This window comes from Schistocerca americana, chromosome 3 (assembly GCF_021461395.2).
Source record: "Schistocerca americana isolate TAMUIC-IGC-003095 chromosome 3, iqSchAmer2.1, whole genome shotgun sequence".
NCBI lineage: Eukaryota > Metazoa > Arthropoda > Insecta > Orthoptera > Acrididae > Schistocerca > Schistocerca americana.
This window is the reverse complement of record NC_060121.1, coordinates 610892961-610912516: the sequence shown is the minus strand read 5'-3', so window position 1 is coordinate 610912516 and position 19556 is coordinate 610892961. Positions and strand designations below refer to the sequence as shown.

At 40.5% G+C, this 19556-nt stretch overlaps 1 protein-coding gene across 1 annotated transcript in view; it reads left to right on the top strand.

The window, feature by feature from the left end:
- Positions 1–19556, top strand: part of LOC124607436 (hyaluronan mediated motility receptor-like) — a 130442-nt gene that overhangs the window by 82376 nt on the left and 28510 nt on the right. Inside the window, exon 3 of the mRNA XM_047139765.1 lies at positions 11944–14963. Coding sequence (XP_046995721.1) covers positions 11944–14963 — 3020 coding nt within the window. The remainder of the gene's footprint in view (positions 1–11943; positions 14964–19556) is intronic.

Here is a 19556-nt window from a genome sequence, read left to right as displayed (position 1 = left end):
TACCGCCCAGATTCGCACATTGTGTCTGTTCACTTCACCATTAAGAAAAAATGTTGCTTCATCACTGAAAACAAGTTTCGCACTGAACACATTCTCTTCCATGAGCTGTTGCAACCGCGCCGAAAATTCAAAGCATTTGACTTTGTCATCGGGTGTCAGGGCTTGTAGCAATTGTAAACGGTAACGCTTCTGCTTTAGCCTTTTCCGTAAGATTTTCCAAACCATCGGCTGTGGTACGTTTAGCTCCCTGCTTGCTTTATTCGTCGACTTCCGCTGGCTATGCGTGAAACTTGCCCGCACGCGTTCAACCGTTTCTTCGCTCACTGCAGGCCGACCCGTTGATTTCCCCTTCCAGAGGCATCCAGAAGCTTTAAACTGCACATACCATCGCCAAATGGAGTTAGCAGTTGGTGGATCTTTGTTGAACTTCGTCCTGAAGTGTCGTTGCATTGTTATGACTGACTGACGTGAGTGCATTTCAAGCACGACATACGCTTTCTCGTCTCCTGTCGCCATTTTGTCTCACTGCGCTCTCGAGCGCTCTGGCGGCAGAAACCTGAAGTGCGGCTTCAGCCGAACAAAACTTTGAGTTTTTCTACGTATCTGTAGTGTGTCGTGACCATATGTCAATGATTGAAGCTACAGTGAATTTATGAAATCGCTTCAATCATTTGTAATAGCCCTGTATATTCCATTGCAGGTCTCTTGAACAAAAAACCATGCCCAGTAATTGGAAAAAAGCTTGGTAACACGCATCTACAAGATGGGTGATAGAAGTGGTCCTCAGAACTAGGATCCAGTATCTTTGACATTGATTTGTTGTAGAACTTAGAACATACTGTCTGTTCAAACATAATGAGGTATCTTAAACAGAATGACTTCTTCCGTACCAACCAGCATTGATTCAGAAAATGTTGATCATGTGAAACTCAACTTGCATTTTTCTCTTGTGACATTCTGAAAGTTTTGATTGGATCAAGGCAGTCAGGTAGATGTACCACTTCTTGGTTTCTGAAAAGCATTTGACTCAGTACCACACCTATGCTTATTGTCGAAAGTACGATCAGATGATGTATCGAGTGTAATTTGTGACTGGACTGAGAACTTTTTGGTAAGAAGGACACAGCATATTATCTTGCATGCAGAGTCATCGTCAGATGTAGAAGTAACTTCAGTTGTGTCCCAGGGAAATGTGTTGGTACACTTGCTGTTCATGCTGTATATTAATGACCCAAATGAAACTTTCACTGTACAACAGTGTGTGCGCTGATATGAAACTTCCTGGAAGATTAAAACTGTGTGCCGGACAAAGACTTGAACTCAGGACCTTTGGCTCTTGCAGGCAAGTGTTCTACCACCTGAGCTACACAAGCACGACTCACGACCTGTCCTCACAGCTTTACTTCTGCCAGTACCTCATCTCCTACATTCCAAACTTCACAGAAGTTGTTCTGCAGACCTTGTTTATATGGTAGAGCACTTGCCCACAAAAGGCAAAGTTCTAGACTTAGAGTCTCAGTCCAGCACACAATTTTAATCTGCCAGTAAATTTTTATTAATGACCTTGCAGCCAATAATAATAGCCACTTCAGGGTTTTACAGGTGATGCAGTTATCTATAATGAAATGCTGACTGAAAGAAGCTGCATAAATATTTAGTAAGTTCTTGATAAGATTTCAAAGTGGTGCAAAGATTGCCAACTTGCTTTAAAAGTTCAGAGATGTAAAATTGAGCACTTCACAAAAGGAAAAAATGCACAGTCTCCTATAATATCAATGAGTCACTGTAGAAATCGACCAGCTCATGCAAATATCTGGGTTAACACTTTGTAGGGATATGAAATGGAATAATCAAATAGGCTCAGTAATGGGTAAAGCAGGTGATAGTCTTCAAAGGAGATTGCTTACAAACCACTCATGCGACCAGTTCTAGAATATTGCTGAAGTGTCTGGGGGCCATACGAGATAGGACTAACAGGGAATATTGAATGTATACAGAGAAGAGCAGCATGAATTTTCACTGGTTTGTTTGATTGGTGGGAAAGTCTCTGAGATACTGAAGGAACTGAACTGGCAGATTCTCGAAGATAGACGTAAACTATCGTGGGGAAGTCTCTTAACAAAGTTTCAAGAACCGACATTAAATTATGGCTCTATGAATATACATAATCTCCTGGGTATCGCTCATATAATGAGCGTGAGGATAATATTAGAATAAGTACTGTATACACACACACACACACACACACACACACACACACACACACACACACACACACAGGCATTCAATCAATCATTCTTCCTGTATTATATCAGTGAATGAAATCCTAATAACCGGTACGATGTGATGTACACTCTGACAGGCACTTCTCAGTGGTTTGCAAGATGTAGATGTAGGTGTAGATGATGTCCATCTCACAGGCAGCTTGCAATTGTAAGTGAGACAGCAGTTTATTGGTGCAGCTCTGGAGTTTTTGTTAAAAAGGGGGAAATGAAATTTTTGACACTGTGATGGTATTTCAAACAGTTGGTATTCCTGTTTCCAAATGCAGCAATCCCATTGGGAAATAGTATCTTGAGAAATATACTCAGAAGTATGTTCGCAGTGAGGATACTTGGAGAAACTTACTAACTTCAGCCACTGTGGAAAGAAAACGTGCTGCATCAGATGAATAGTAGCTGATGACCTAGAGTATTTTCCTCTGGAAGAAAGCACTGACGGGTAGAACAGGTATCTACTGAATATTTTAGTGAGACCTCTGAATGGAGAAAAACTCATTTTTATGGACTTGCTAACTTACTTTCTTCTGAAAACATGCAATGGGCCCACGTTTAGGTTGTGCATGTTTTGCTATGTGACCTGATGGAGTAAAATATGATCGGTTCAGCCAGAGCATATAGATCCAGCTTCTTGCATGTTTCTTGTTTTTTTTCCAATTTAAAGTGCATGTTCTGTAACTGAAATTTCATGATGTGCAATTTGCACCCTACTCATAATTTTGAAACATTAAAAGAGAAATATTCCTATGTGAAGAAATTTGTATCTTCCATTTAGAAAATTATGAAAATTACTGTCAGTATACAAAAGTACATTCAGATTTCAGAATTTTTTTCCCCACCTACCCCACCATTACTAGATGGGGTACTTGGTTGAAAGTCGCAATGTTTGTTTGTTATTTTCGGATTCTGTGGAGATTAATAGATGTTTTGTCACATGACTCATCAGCTGTAAGGAAAGCTAAACAGCTATCAGGTACACAAGAATTTCTGGACAGTTCTATTGCTGGAAGGTGCCATCACCACTGAGAAAGACATAAAGCATGAAGGGATGCAGATGGTCTATAGTAATGTTCACATAGTTAACCGCCGTTGGGTTGCCTTAGATTTCTGCTACAGCTCCCGACAGTCAGACAAATGTCCTTCATATCATGCTGATCACACTGTAATACTTCCTCCACTGGCCTACAGCCATAGTACAGTGCATGTTTTGAGCAGCCGTTGTGTTGGATGACTGAATATCTGGACAATACCATTGATCTAATGTAATAAGAAATGTGATTTATCTGACTAGGGGACATGCTGCCATTGATCTAACATCCAACCTTGATGATCCCAAGTGCACTGCAGTCATAATTGAAGATGTTGTTGAATTGACAAGGGAACAAGTAGAGGCTGTGGAGCCTCATGTTCAACAATGTGTTCTGATCAATGTGAACTCCAAATGCGTGTGTCTGCACAAGTTCTGTCACCAGATCTACCACAGTTTGCTGCTTGGCTTGCTTTACAGAGCTGACAAGCCTCCAACTGCACATATTGTGTGGTGAAATGCGGAAATCCAACACCTTGTCATCTACCACAAATTCACTGTTCTTAAACCACCTTCCACAGATGCTCAAGACAGTAGGACATGAACAGCTGCCGGCCGAGGTGGCCGTGCGGTTAAAGGCGCTGCAGTCTGGAACCGCAAGACCGCTACGGTCGCAGGCTCGAATCCTGCCTCGGGCATGGATGTTTGTGATGTCCTTAGGTTAGTTAGGTTTAACTAGTTCTGAGTTCTAGGGGACTAATGACCTCAGCAGTTGAGTCCCATAGTGCTCAGAGCCATTTGAACCATGAACAGCTGATGATCTTTGCATTTTCAGAGAAGCTTGTTCCCAGAAGTCAGGCCATAACAGTCTGGCCTCTGAAATAACAATATTATGGAAAGGACAGATTGCTACTCACCTCACAGAAGAGATGTTGGGTTGCAGACAGGCACAACGGAAAGATTGGTAAACATTTAAGCTCTCAACCAAAAGGCCTTATTTCAAAGTGGAAAACACACACATTCACATAAGTGGCCAGACTTCCAGTCCAGCCAGAGACAGTGCTTTTGTGCGCGTGTGCGTGTGGGCTGGTAGTCCAGCCACTTTGAACAGTGGTTGTGTGTGTGTGTGTGTGTGTGTGTGTGTGTGTGTGTGTGTGAGTGTGTGTTTGTTTCTACTTTGGAACAAGTTCTTTTGGCCAAAAGTTTAAATTTAAATGTATAGCAGTCTTTCTGTTGTGCCTGTTTTAGCAATATATCCTTTTCGTAATAAGTTGCAAATGTTGTTGGGTGCAATGTGATATTTGATGATAAATAAGAATTTTTGCAGTAAGGATCACATGTTAAAATATTTGTTTCCTCAATGACTGGTTTTGACAGTCTAGCTGTCATCTTTGGGTCTTCTGGAAATAAGTCATATCATTTTTGAAGCCAGAATTGCATGTTGAAACATCTTTGCTTCCTCAATGACTGTCAAATACAGTTTGTCATGTTCAGATCTTCTGGAAACAACAGTAATATTATTTCCAGATGATCTGAAGATATTGGCTAGGCTCTGTCAGAAGTGGTCATTGAGGAAATAAAATTTTGACATGCAATTTTGGCTGCAAAAATTCTTATTTATTATCATTTCGCAATATTGTTGTCCTTCCATCCTAGACTTTATGATTTTTGATTTTGCCATATGTGAATTGCGTATGCCAGTGGATTTCCCTCTTTGCAGACCATGTCACTACTAGAATGATTCTCTGTATGTTCTCCTCTTACATGCTTTCCTTACCATGCCATGTACCTGCAGTGTCATCAGGCAGCATTCAGTCTCATTGTGGGCAGTAATCATGTTTTGGCTCATCAGTGTATCTGTGAGAGATAGATAGTAATGGCATGAGGCCGCACCCTATGGATGCAATTGATGTGAAGACTTAGAAATGTTGAGTTGCCCTAGAAATGTTGAGTTGCCCTGGCACCCAAAAGCCCAAAGGAATTTTGCTTGGTGGCCGGAGTGGCCGAGCAGTTCTAAGCACTACAGTCTGGACCTGCGTGACTGCTGCTGTCGCAGGTTCGAATCCTGCCTCGGGCATGTATGTGTGTGATGTCCTTAGGTTGGTTAGATTTGAGTAGTTCTAAGTTCTAGGGGACTGATGACCTCAGATGTTAAATCCCATAGTGCTCAGAGCCATTTGAACCATTTTTTTGAATTTTTCTTTCACCATTGCTTGCGGAATAGAATTTTGTCTTGCATGGATTTCTTGTACACAGATATGAAAAGTCAGGATTTTTTTGTCTTGGGTTTTCTTTTGTGAATGGTTGCGTACACACAGTGTTGCGACCTAGGACTACACATATTTTAGATGTTCAGTAAATATTGCGACAGTTGTGAGGGCAGGGCCAATATACACTCCTGGAAATGGAAAAAAGAACACATTGACACCGGTGTGTCAGACCCACCATACTTGCTCCGGACACTGCGAGAGGGCTGTACAACCAATGATCACACGCACGGCACAGCGGACACACCAGGAACCGCGGTGTTGGCCGTCGAATGGCGCTAGCTGCGCAGCATTTGTGCACCGCCGCCGTCAGTGTCAGCCAGTTTCCCGTGGCATACGGAGCTCCATCGCAGTCTTTGACACTGGTAGCATGCCGCGACAGCGTGGACGTGAACCGTATGTGCAGTTGACGGACTTTGAGCGAGGGCGTATAGTGGGCATGCGGGAGGCCGGGTGGACGTACCGCCGAATTGCTCAACACGTGGGGCGTGAGGTCTCCACAGTACATCGATGTTGTCGCCAGTGGTCGGCGGAAGGTGCACGTGCCCGTCGACCTGGGACCGGACCGCAGCGACGCACGGATGCACGCCAAGACCGTAGGATCCCACGCAGTGCCGTAGGGGACCGCACCGCCACTTCCCAGCAAATTAGGGACACTGTTGCTCGTGGGGTATCGGCGAGGACCATTAGCAACCGTCTTCATGAAGCTGGGCTACGGTCCCGCACACCGTTAGGCCGTCTTCCGCTCACGCCCCAACATCGTGCAGCCCGCCTCCAGTGGTGTCGCGACAGGCGTGAATGGAGGGACGAATGGAGACGTGTCGTCTTCAGCGATGAGAGTCGCTTCTGCCTTGGTGCCAATGATGGTCGTATGCGTGTTTGGCGCCGTGCAGGTGAGCGCCACAATCAGGACTGCATACGACCGAGGCACACAGGGCCAACACCCGGCATCATGGTGTGGGGAGCGATCTCCTACACTGGCCGTACACCACTGGTGATCGTCGAGGGGACACTGAATAGTGCACGGTACATCCAAACCGTCATCGAACCCATCGTTCTACCATTCCTAGACCGGCAAGGGAACTTGCTGTTCCAACAGGACAATGCACGTCCGCATGTATCCCGTGCCACCCAACGTGCTCTAGAAGGTGTAAGTCAACTACCCTGGCCAGCAAGATCTCCGGGTCTGTCCCCCATTGAGCATGTTTGGGACTGGATGAAGCGTCGTCTCACGCGGTCTGCACGTCCAGCACGAACGCTGGTCCAACTGAGGCGCCAGGTGGAAATGGCATGGCAAGCCGTTCCACAGGACTACATCCAGCATCTCTACGATCGTCTCCATGGGAGAATAGCAGCCTGCATTGCTGCGAAAGGTGGATATACACTGTACTAGTGCCGACATTGTGCATGCTCTGTTGCCTGTGTCTATGTGCCTGTGGTTCTGTCAGTGTGATCATGTGATGTATCTGACCCCAGGAATGTGTCAATAAAGTTTCCCCTTCCTGGGACAATGAATTCACGGTGTTCTTATTTCAATTTCCAGGAGTGTATGTGACGATATTGCAGGAGACAGAAGTGGCATATGTATTGTAGTAGTATATGGAAGTCTGGGAAATTGTAGAGGTTAGTATGCCCTGTGAGGATAGGAAATTTGGTGCCCTTCTAGAGTGCTGTTAATAGTTATTGCAGCAGTTTTATATTGCAGAAGAACAGCAGTAAACTGTCATAAAAATTGACATGGTGAAGATTTGGTGCCTGTGAGCAGTATGATGTAATTGGTGGAATCTGCTTCACTGGTGATCAAATGAAACTTAAAGGCAGTTACAGAGTGGAATATTCCACTCTTTGCTACTTCGTCAAATAATGATACTCAAGGAAAACGGAGGCTGTTATGTGACATAGAATGTTAATAAAATACAGCTGTAACCACACACAATTTGAATTTTATAACAATTCTGTGACAAATTTTTATTTTTATTTGGATTATTTATTGTTTAGATACAGGTTTTTAATGTTGAGAAAGATGGAGTAATAATTTCCTAAATAGTTGTCCTCTACTTATCCTCATTATGAATCTGCAGATTTTCAGTGTGTTCTGAGAGTAGTAGAACATGCTACAATGTATAATGCTTTGAAAACAAATGTTATATTCTCGTTCACTAAAACTTCATACTTCAACTGTGTGTAACTGTTTGTTGAAAGGTATTTGACTTAAAATATTGAACAATCTTGCATTGGTTATTGACTCTGAATCATTTGTTAATAAATTTCTTATACTGTGTTGTTAAATTGTATCGAAATATAAAAAGTTTATTTCTTTCTGTAACTACACACTGCATTTTTGTGACATATTACTTTTGCAAAACTCTCATCTCTCAATGTTTTAAGTCACTATAAATGAAATAATGTCAAGAAATTTCAGCACCTTATTTATATGGTTTCCTGAAATTACTTCAGAATCTTTAAATGGTTACTTTGAAAAGGACACAACCAATTTCCTTCTCACGTCATTTTTCAGTATGTGGTTTTGCTACTTCCCTAATGATAAAATTGTCGATGAGATGATAACTCTAATCTTTCATCCTGTTAGCTATCTTTTACCACGTTAAGCAAAGGTAAACAAGATGGACACAAGAACCATTGTAGCAGGGTGAGCAAGTCTACAAATATAGAAACAGCTGAATCTCTAGTTTCACACTTTTATGTTACTTGCTCTGATGAAAGGAAATTCAAAGCAAACAGTTGGTTATTAAAACATTGGCCAGGATCAAAACACCAGTGTACTACCAGCACTAACATATTGGTAACAATTAGGTCAAAAATTGCAGGTGAGCTTCAGTTGTTAGTGAGAAGCAATCTGAAACAAGTGTTTCTTATATTTTAGCCCTTTCCTGGAGGTGTCAAACCACCCAAAATAATTGACAAAATGTTTCACAATCTGGTTTAAATCGAATTGAAAACTAATCTCAACAATTTTCATATTGTGGCTTTTCAAGCTTTCCCGGCGGATATGTTGTAAATAGTCTTCTCGGGTTTGCTGCCGGATCACTTTGTGCAAATATTTCCTGAAACTGTCAGACATCTTCAGGTGGTTCAACCTTGCTGGTGGCTAGGTATGAATGACGGTATCTGCACGTTGATGCCCTGTTCCTAGAACACGTGTGTGAAGAATGCACAGGTGCAAAAATCACGCGTGTGCAATGATTTGCAGATAGATGGTGCCGTACTCAAATGCCCTCTGCCGAAAATCGCAGAGCGTCTCTCGTCTCTCCTGTGCGTGCACTTGACACTGTGTATATTGACAGTGCAGCCAGACGTTTCTCAGTAAGAAATCGTACTAGACCAATGATGGGTCTTCATTGAAAAATCTTGATTTTTCACGTCGTGATTTAATAGCAGCCAATGCAGGGTTCCAGGCTGATGTCATTGCAGTGTTCTTGTACTGTGCAGAATGTCTGGCCTGTATATGCTTCCCCACATTGACAAGGAATCTTGTACCCACCACATTGGTCTTTTTGCCATATTTTGGTGCCATGTCATCAAGAACCGGAAGAGTCCTCGGAAGATATGGCATTAAGTGGATTTTTCGACCATCTGCGAAACTGAGAAACCTGTTGGGTTTGGTCAAGGATGATCTTGGCATGAGGAAATGAGGTGTGTACAAGATTCCTTGTCAGTGCGGGGCAGCATATATAGGCCAGACATGTCGCACAGTAAAAGAACACAGCAATGACATCAGCGTCATACACGCCTTTGTCAACTGGGAAAGTCAACAATTTCAGAACACCGTCTGAGTACAGGACATCACATGATTTATGAAAAAGCAGAAGTTTTATCCCCGGCATCAGCTTTCTGGGATTGCATTATTAAGGAAGCAATACATATGCATACAGCCGATAATCTGGTCAACAGGGATGCAGGATCTCAACTGATCACAGCCTGGAACCCTGCAATGGCTGCTATTAAATCAAGACTAGTAATGTCTGGCCACACTGTTAGTAACCCCAGCGTACAGTGCACGTATATGAGAGCCGCTTTGCGATTTTCGGCAGAGGGCATTTAAGTATGGCACCATCTATTTGCAAATCATTGCACATGCACGATTTCTGCACCTGTGAATTCTTCGTGCGCATGTTCTAGAAACGAGGCATCAACGTGCAAATACCATCAGTCGTACCTAGCCACCAGCAAGCTTGAACCACCTGAAGATGTTGGGGAGTTGCTCCAAGGAAATATTGTGGTATTTGCACAATGTGATCCAGTGGCAAATCCATGAAGAGGATTTTCATATTATATGGAGTCACAGTAAAATGGAATCTAAATGATAATGCTTTCACCATTTGAATTTTATTTCCTTTATATGATGGAAGCGTTATCATTTAGATAATCTCAATGACATTTTAAAACATCTTGGCTGTGCTGGTCTTGTGGTGATTCTAGAGACTAGTTTCTTTATAAATAACATCAGCTAATTGCACAACCAATCGGGAAATTTTAAAGATTTCGAAATTACACCTACCTTATTAATCAAAATGGACACTTGTCTCAGTTAAGATATTTTCTCAACAGCTTCTCTCAGTGAACTCAAATTTTTGTACAGACTTTGGTTTGTTGTCGCATACAAAACAAACAATGTAATACAATTTATAACATAATTATTAATTGAAAAATAGTATTTTTTTTTACCTTGTGTTCATGGAACTACCCCTCCTGTTGAACTATGTAGTTTCTGTTGACTATTTCAGTCTTTGTGCTTGCTACTTAATTTGTGGATGATTTGAGCATTATAGGATTTCATGGAGCCTTGCATTTGTACACGAAACAAGAGTTTTAAATAGAGAGTTTTAATAAATTTATCATTTATGTCCCCCCCCCCCCCCCCCCCCCCCCCCCCCCATGAACCATGGACCTTGCCGTTGGTGGGGAGGCTTGCGTGCCTCAGCGATACAGATAGCCGTACCGTAGGTGCAACCACAACGGAGGGGTATCTGTTGAGAGGCCAGACAAACGTGTGGTTCCTGAAGAGGGGCAGCAGCCTTTTCAGTAGTTGCAAGGGCAACAGTCTGGATGATTGACTGATCTGGCCTTGTAACAATAACCAAAACGGCCTTGCTGTGCTGGTACTGCGAACGGCTGAAAGCAAGGGGAAACTACAGCCGTAATTTTTCCCGAGGGCATGCAGCTTTACTGTATGATTAATGAAGAAGTATTGAATAGGATTGGGGAGAAGAGAAGTTTGTGGCACAACTTGACCAGAAGAAGGGATCGCTTGGTAGGACATGTTCTGAGGCATCAAGGGATCACCAATTTAGTATTGGAGGGCAGCGTGGAGGGTAAAAATCGTAGAGGGAGACCAAGAGATGAATACACTAAGCAGATTCAGAAGGATGTAGGTTGCAGTAGGTACTGGGAGATGAAAAAGCTTGCACAGGATAGAGTAGCATGGAGAGCTGCATCAAACCAGTCTCAGGACTGAAGACGACGACAACAACAACAACAACAACAACAACAACAACAACATCATCATCATTTATGTTTGGTTAGGTCAGTAAATCCTTAAACTTTTTAGTGCTGGAGATTCATGCTCCAGAGTAATATATGTTCCTCTGGTCTGCATCAGTACTGTGATTGGATGCTTTTTCTTCTTCATTTTTTGCCAATGTCTGGGTTGGATGCTTTTTCTTTCTTCATTTTTTGCCAATATCTTCATACTCTGAAATATACTTTATAAGAATGGATTTTATTCATTGAGCAGATTTCGGATTGCACGTCAGAAGAAACAATAGTGTTCCCTGCTATAAGTTTGAGCTACTGTCTGTTTTCTCTCTTCCCCAAGAAGCAATGGGGCACTCAGAGTATCGTAATGCCTTGATGAGGGTTCGCTTCACCAAACATTAAGAAATATGTCTGTTCACAGAATTCTTGCCTAATCTTCCAAATTTGAAGTCATCCATGATGCAAGAAGTGTCACATATTTCAACACCCAACCTTTGCAATGCAGTCAATTTAAAGCAATGGTCTGTGAGTAGAATTACTGATGGTACAGTTTATTAACATCTTGTGGGAATATTGTTTGTAATTTATCAACAAGACAATGTCAGAAATATTATAGTGAGAAATATGATGGAAATCATCTGACTCACTTGGATCACACCATACAATACTAATACATTAAGACTCTATAGACAGACTCAGCTGATCATCTATGTACATATCACATATTATTATTTCTGCTTCAAGCTTTCACTGTTACTATATTTTATTCATATTGTTCAGACCAATATTGAAAGATTTGTGTTTGGACATGAAATAAATCACAGCTGGTATTTTAGTGCAGGCATTTATTCTAAACTGAATTCTTTATTTTCAGCCACAACCACCAAGGAAACTAAGAGAGAATTCCCAGAGATCCAGGTCCCAAACCACTGGATTGCAGCATGCTGGTAAAAAGGACAGTGCGACAGATACAGAAGACATTGACACACAGTCAGATGATGGCTGCTTCAACTGTGATGGCAAAAGGAGATTGCGATTTGATAGCATGGACAGATCATTTACCAGTGAAAAAATTGAGGAATTGTCAAGAGAATTGAAAGAATGTAGAAGTAGGTGTCTGTCATTAGAGGTTGCAATTTCTCAATTGGAAATTGACAAAAAGAATTTAAGCAGTATTCAAAATGAAATGACTGAAGAGTTATCCAAAAATAAATTGTCCCTACAGATAAGTCAAGATAAATGTTGTGTTTTGAATAATGAGCTCGAACTGATGAAAGAAACATTGCAAGCCGAAAAGATAAAATATCAGGAACTCAAGAATTCACATGATGAAGAGTACAGGATGCTGGAAGAATCCCACAGGAGACTTAATGAAACTTTCAATGATCTTAAACAGGGTTCAGAAAAATTGCAACGTGACTGGGAATCTCAAGTGTTGGAAGAGAAAGCTATAAATTCTGACTTATCATCAAAGGTTGCACAAAAACAGCAGATGATACTTATGTTACAGGGTGAACTTTCATCATTGGAAGTTGAGTTTGAGGACTGCAAAGCAGAACGTGATAAAATGGTCAGTGAGCATAACATAGAAAAGGCTGCATTGCTGTGTGAATATAGCAAAAATATTGAAAAGCTTGAAAAACAGATAGAACAGATAGAAAGCAGGCATTCTGTAGAAAAGCTTGCTCTTGAGGAACAGCTTAGAAACTTGGAGACAGATTGCACAGAATATAAGATGGCAAAAACTAGTTTGGAAGCTGTGCTGAGTGCCAAGGAAATGGAGGTCTCAGAGTTGATTGCAGAGTGTGAAATCCAGAAAGCAGAGTATGCCGACATGAAACTGAAACATGATAAAGATTTTAAGATCTTATTAGAGCAGTTTCAGAACTTAAACGATACATTTTCGTATATAAATAGATTTTCTGAGGAATGTGCGCTGAAACTAAAAGAAATAAGTTTAAAGTATGAAACATTGATAAAGCACATTTTGCAACTGCATAGGAATAAAGTCAAGGAGCTGGAGAATTATATGGACTTGAAGATAGAAGGTATGAAGAGAGACTCAGAAAAAACAATTTCTGATTTAGAGGAATCAGTTTTGCTGTTAAAGAAAGAAAAAGTCGATACTGAGGACAAGTTAGCCTTGAAAACTGAAGAACTCCATAGAATATCTGCTGCTTTAGCTGTGTTACAGGATGAAATAGGTCAGATTACAGCCACACGAGATGAACTTCGAGTTTCAAATGTTGAGCAGCAGGTAACAATAGCAGAACTGAAAGACAAATTGGATTCTGTAAGTGTGGAGCACAACCTGTGTAAAGAATCGATGGCAACTCTGAAATGCTCCTTAGAAGCATCCGAGGATCAGAATCGTAAATTTGAAGTTGGCAATAGAAATCTTAGAGACAGCTTGCAGGCTCTAGGTGTTCGTCTTTTAGAAAGTGAGAAAGATGTGGAGCAACTGACTGCGACAAGGGACCAGCTTGAAGCAGAAAAAGAAGAATTAATTGCAGAAGTGGCAGGCTACAAGGAGAAACTGATCACGCAAGAGGAAGAATTACAAAAGATTGAAAAAGAAAATCTGAGGCAGATAGAACAAATCCGAAATGAGCTGCTTGAGAAAATAGATACTTTAAAATGTAAATCAGTACTGAAAACTCAGAATATGCAGAGTATGAGACATGACGTAGATTCATTTGCTGGTCAACTTTCTATGTTTACAGAAAAATTGCATCAAGTAAATGAATATGTTGTACAATTAGAAACTGCATCACAAGAGCAAGATGCAAACATTCAAGAACTCCAGATGCGATTGCAGGCAAGTGAAAAAGCACTCTTACAAACCCAAAGTTCTTTGGAGCTGCAGGCAAAGTCCTACGAAGAACGCATATCTGAGCTAGAGGATGCACTGAAGCGGTCAGAAGCAGAGATTGATGTTATTGCTGAAAAATTGGACCACCACAAAGAATGTGCTCAGAAACAGATTGGTCAGCTTATGCAGGAACTTGAAGAAAACAGAGACTTTTCTCAGAAATCAGCACAGCATATAGTTGATTTAACAGCATTAAATGCAGATATTCAAGCTTGTGTAGATAATTTGTCAGTGCAAAACATGGATCTTAAAAGAAATGTGGAAGTTAGTGGTAATGAAATAATGGACATAACTCTTCAATTGAACTGTGCCTTACTAAAACAAAGCCAGTGTGAGACTGAACTTAATAAATTAAAACTGGAGAGAGACGAAATCACAGTAAATTTGTCAACACTGAAAAAATGCAGTGAAGAACATTTGAAGCAAATATCTAATCTTGAAAATATAAAGATTATCAAAGAAAAGGAAATAGAAGCAGCTGAGAGTAATATAGTCAGACTTCAGTGTGAAGTTGCTTCAAAAGATGAGGCAATTAGAGAGCTGAAATCAGAGTTGGATGAATTTAAAGAAAGATACAGTCCAGAAAAGTTTGAAGCTGCAGAAAAAAAGTTTCTTGAAGCAGAAAATACTAAGTCACAGCTGATGTCTCAAATTCAGCAGCTTAAAGATGAAATTTCAGGTTCACTGTCAGAGCTTTCAACAAACAAGTTACTACTCGAAGAAAAATCTCAAGAGCTTGAGAAACTGCAACTGACAATTCAAGATATGCAAAATATTTTGAATGACAAGCAGCATGAAATTGATTGCCTTAGCCAAGAGAAGAATGACCTCCAGCAGTGTAAGATTTTGGCTGACAAAGAGTTGGCAAAAGCAGAACAAGAAATAAAGTTTCTGAAATTGTCAGTTAAGAAACTTGAAGCAGAAACAAAAAATAATATTGATAAATGTAAACTTGCTGAGCTTGAAAACACTGTGGTGGAATTGAGATTGAAGTTGACGACTGCAGAGGACCAATTTAACAGGTATTTTTGAGACTTGTTCTTGTTTTTCCTTCACTGCAGACATTAAAGTTGTTGTTCTCTGTGCAAAAAAATTCTTACTACTCATACGTGGACTACTGAATTGCAGAGGAAAGAAAGGGGAGTATGTAAGCAAAATTTGGTACTCTTGCCAAATAAGGTTGCTGACAGGATCTAGGTTGGCAGTTATTTTTGCAGTATAAATCATTTCAGATAAGGAGTCTCGACTGCTACTTAAGGAAGTGTTTGATTACATATATTTGTGGCAGTTATGATTTCACTTATAGCAAAATGCAATGGCAAAACCATGCACCATGAAAATCGATACCGCATTAAACAGACCTGTTGCCTCCCCATCGACACCTACTCCTACAACTCACTTGGCCAGTCATTTCTCTTTCAGGGGGACAGGGTGAGGTATAGTCTCCCATAGAACCAGGCCTAGTAAAGCACTGTTGTGTTCAAAGCCTCCTTTGAGATACGGAAATTTCATTTCTACTCCATGCAGGCACAGCTGTGTACATATTTCGACACTTGACTGGCTTTTTTTTACTGCACTAATGTAGGGTTACTGTTGCTATGTTAGACAGTCAAAATTTTTACATTTTAGGTTTACTGTTATGTTTTTAAAAAAGCCAGCAACACTTTGTGGTTTTGTTCATATTTGGTTGCAATTACTGACAGTGTTGCACTAACAGTCACACCCTTCATCGTTGATTCTTCCCATGTGCCCTCATTACCAATGCAACTCTATCTCAGCCGTGTTGCCAGCTAATGGGTGGTTATAATTAAAGTGCAGCTATCCACATAGCTCCATTAAGGGCTGTAATTATTATATGCCAGTGGAACATGGTAGATATTCTAATGTGTTAATGCTGAACTGATTTAGGCTGGAAAAAAATTGGCTCCAATTTTATCCACCAGGTGCAAATCTGGTGGTGTTAATGCAAGAAAGATGTATGGCAATGTTTCCATATGTAATGGATTAGGAACAGGATGTGGGCAGGATAGGTCAAACAAATGACAAAGGCATAATGTTGATTTTTTTTTTTTATTATTATTAACTGCCACTTACCCAGTTTGTTCAGTATGATCACCAGAGAGGTCAATGAGATGCTCTATTCTTAAAACAACATAATCAACGGTCCAACGATGTAGCAAAAGACAGATCGCTACTTACTGTACAGAAGACTTTTTAAGTTGCAGACAGTCACAATTAAGACAATTACATAAAAATTTTGGCCACAGCCTTCATCAGCAAAAGAGAAACACACACCATTCATACATATAAGCAAGCACGTCTCATGCCACAACTGCCAACTCCAGCATGTCGGGCCAGAATGCATGGTGTGTGTTTCTCTTTTGCTGATGAAGGCTGTGGCTGGAAGTTTTGTATAAGTTACTTTTAATTGTGTCTGTCTGCAACTTAACATGTCTTCTTTGCAGTAAGTAGCAATCTGTCATTTCCTGCATTGTTAATATTCCTACATGGAGTTTCCATTGTTTGTAATCAACAGTTGCTCGCAACAGTTCTGGTAGAATCTGAGCAATGTGTTCCTGTATACTTTCCTTCAGATCAGGTAGAGATTGAATGTTCCCTGGTAAATGCATTCTTTGTTACTTACCTGGAGTGAAAGGTCACGAAAATGCAGATCAGGTGACCTTGCAACCATGCAACCGGATAACCTCACATTTGTGGAAGGTTATATTAAGCAGATCTTTCACTGTTCAATTGACAAGAGCTGTTGCCCTATCTCTCATGAAAATGGTGGCTTCCACACAGTTGCACTTTCCCAAAGCAGTAATCATATGCTGTACAGTAAGGTCTTGATAATGTGCAGATGTCACAGTACACCTGACAGGTGCTCTGGGTGTATTATCTCAAGGAAGAATGGACCAAGAATAAAGGTGCTTATGAATCCACACCACAGTCACATACTGCAAGTGCAGTGGCTCTTTGTGCACAACAAGCACTTTAACAGTACCACAAATTTGGCACTTCTGTGTACTTATTGCAGCCTGTTGCGTAAAATGTGCTTCGTCAGTCCATAAAATGTTGCTTGGCCGCATGTAATTAACGTCAGCCTGTACCAGAAAGCAAACAGGAAGTTCAGAATGTTGCTGCAGCTCATGGGATTTCAGTTGCTGCACTGTCTGGATTTTGTACAGGTACCAGTGTAAGATAGCTCATAAACCTGTCTGTACTATTGACCATGGGATGGACAATTCTAGTGACACAGTGCAATCACTATTACTCCTCAGGTCACATGCTTCAGTCAGTTACAGAAACACAACCTCGTCAATAACTTCCACCAGGATAGGGTGCCTTCCTCTTCTAGGTGCCTCATGAAGCTCACCTGGGTATTCAAATTTCATTGCCATGTTCTTTAAACTATTTCAGAAGTTGAAAATACTGCTTCAGCTGTAAATTTCTGTTATAAATTTCTTTTATAAAAGAAATTTACAACTGAAGCAGTATTTTCAACCTCTGATATAATGCTCAGTTGCGTATGTTCTTCCAACAGAATTGTTTGTTTAAACTATTTATTAACATTAGTCGGCAATACTCTAACAGTGCATTACTGTAATTGCTGCCATTCACTTAACAGTATCACTAACAGTGCACAGTCTCTCTTCTCAGTAGCTATATTGTTCACTCATTTATGGTGTGTAAAATGACGGCATGGACTTCGTACTGTCATACAAACTGTGTACAGTGCCAGACTTGCACCTGGTGACCAAAATTGGGACTAACTTTTTTCCCAGCATAAATCAGTTGCACATTAATGCTTTAGCATATATACCAAGTTTTGCTGCCATACAATAATTACAGCCCACACTGGGCCTCTGTGAGTTGCTACATTTTAATTGTAACCATCCAGTACAAGCAGAAATTGAGCAGTTGTCATTCAGTAAAAGCCAAATGGTACATTCTTTCTTTTATTAGAGTAACAAACCACTTGCTTACCTGTTTTGTGCACAGCTCTGACTGCTTCCTGGGGAGCCCTTGTTCTCAAGACCACTTGACTAGCCACTGACAAGGATGCAAAATACACCTTTTTCCCCCTTCTTTTCTCCTCTAAACAGATTACGAAGTATTTGCTATGTTCATAACAGCTAAATTTAGTGTTTGCTTAAGTCCAGTAACAATAGGCATATAGCTTCTCACACAGTTGCCTTGCCTCTAGAGTGAAGTGCCCATCACAGAGTATTTGTACTTGAATTTCGACCAACACCGAAAAGTGAACCGACATTGCAGAGAATGTCGGACCAACACAACACAACACAACCCAAATACATCGCAGAAAATATAAATGTTACTAATGACTAATGCAAGTGCCCAGGACAAAATGTTCAAAGAACATGGATTTAAAGCTTTTACTGTTGTTTTAAGATATGGGCACAGTTAATATATTGAACTTGAAGATATGTCAGTGATTGAATTACTTGGAAAGCAAACTGGACACTGTCTCAACTGACAGCTTAATTCATATACTCACATTGTCTCTGAAAGACAATGTAGCTATTGATGAGTTATGCCTAGTTTTCATCACAGTTATGATTGAAACAAGTTAACCACTTACCTTACTAGTGGAAGTTGGCTTCTGGTTCCTGATCTCGTTAGTTAAATCGTCACTCGTTAGACAATTGACAGTGATTTGGGTTTGGAGCATTTTGCAACACTCCAATGTAGTTCACAAAAAGGGCAAACAAGTTTGTCATGTCATTGTTTACACTTAATTTTAATTAGGTTAAAATCTTCTTTGAGTGTCTTGTAAGATTGTATTTCTGTTTGTGAACCTGTTTACATATTTTGAAAGGAGAGAATGTGGAAACTTCTTGTTTCTCAAATAATACTGGTAAGTTGGAATTTCAAACCATATGTACAAACATTGTTTTAGGGGTTATGAATTTTATTTTTCACCAGTTATACTAATAAGCAACTATGGCATGCAAAATAGCCAGAGTTGTCTTGGAACAAAATAAATTACCACAAAATAACAGTAAATGTTTGTCTAACAAATTTGTTTCTCGTGGCTTCAGTAGTTTCAGGAAAATAGACAGAAGAGCTATGTTTTTAGCATGAGACAGTGTTCTCTGCCATTCGGCACTGACTTTATTTTGAGTTATTGCTGACATGTTCTGTAAATTTCACAGTATTTCAGTTTTGTTGCTTGTTTAGAAGGAAATTTTTGTATGGATGTGGAAGGCCAGTTGCTAACATTGAAGTTGTAATAGATGCAGTCTGTTGTAACCAATCAGTTTGCATGTCACCTTTAGGTAGTGCAAGTGGTAATCACCTATTAACTACTGTGAAGTTAGTGCTGAAAACTGAGATGGCCAAGTGTTCTATGGTGGGGGGACACATGTTGAACTACGCTATCAAAGGAACCTTCAGAGAAAGGAAATACCAAGGAACAAACACTGAAGTTAAGTAGATGTGCAGCAACTGTTAAGAGAGTATAGGTGGTGCAGAGGGACTCCACAAAAAGATTAAAGTCCTATGAGAGGCGTAGTGCTACCAGGCCTAATTGCAGGGAGGAAAGCTGCAGAAATCCAAAGTTCTGCATTGGAGATAGTCACTGGTTTGACATT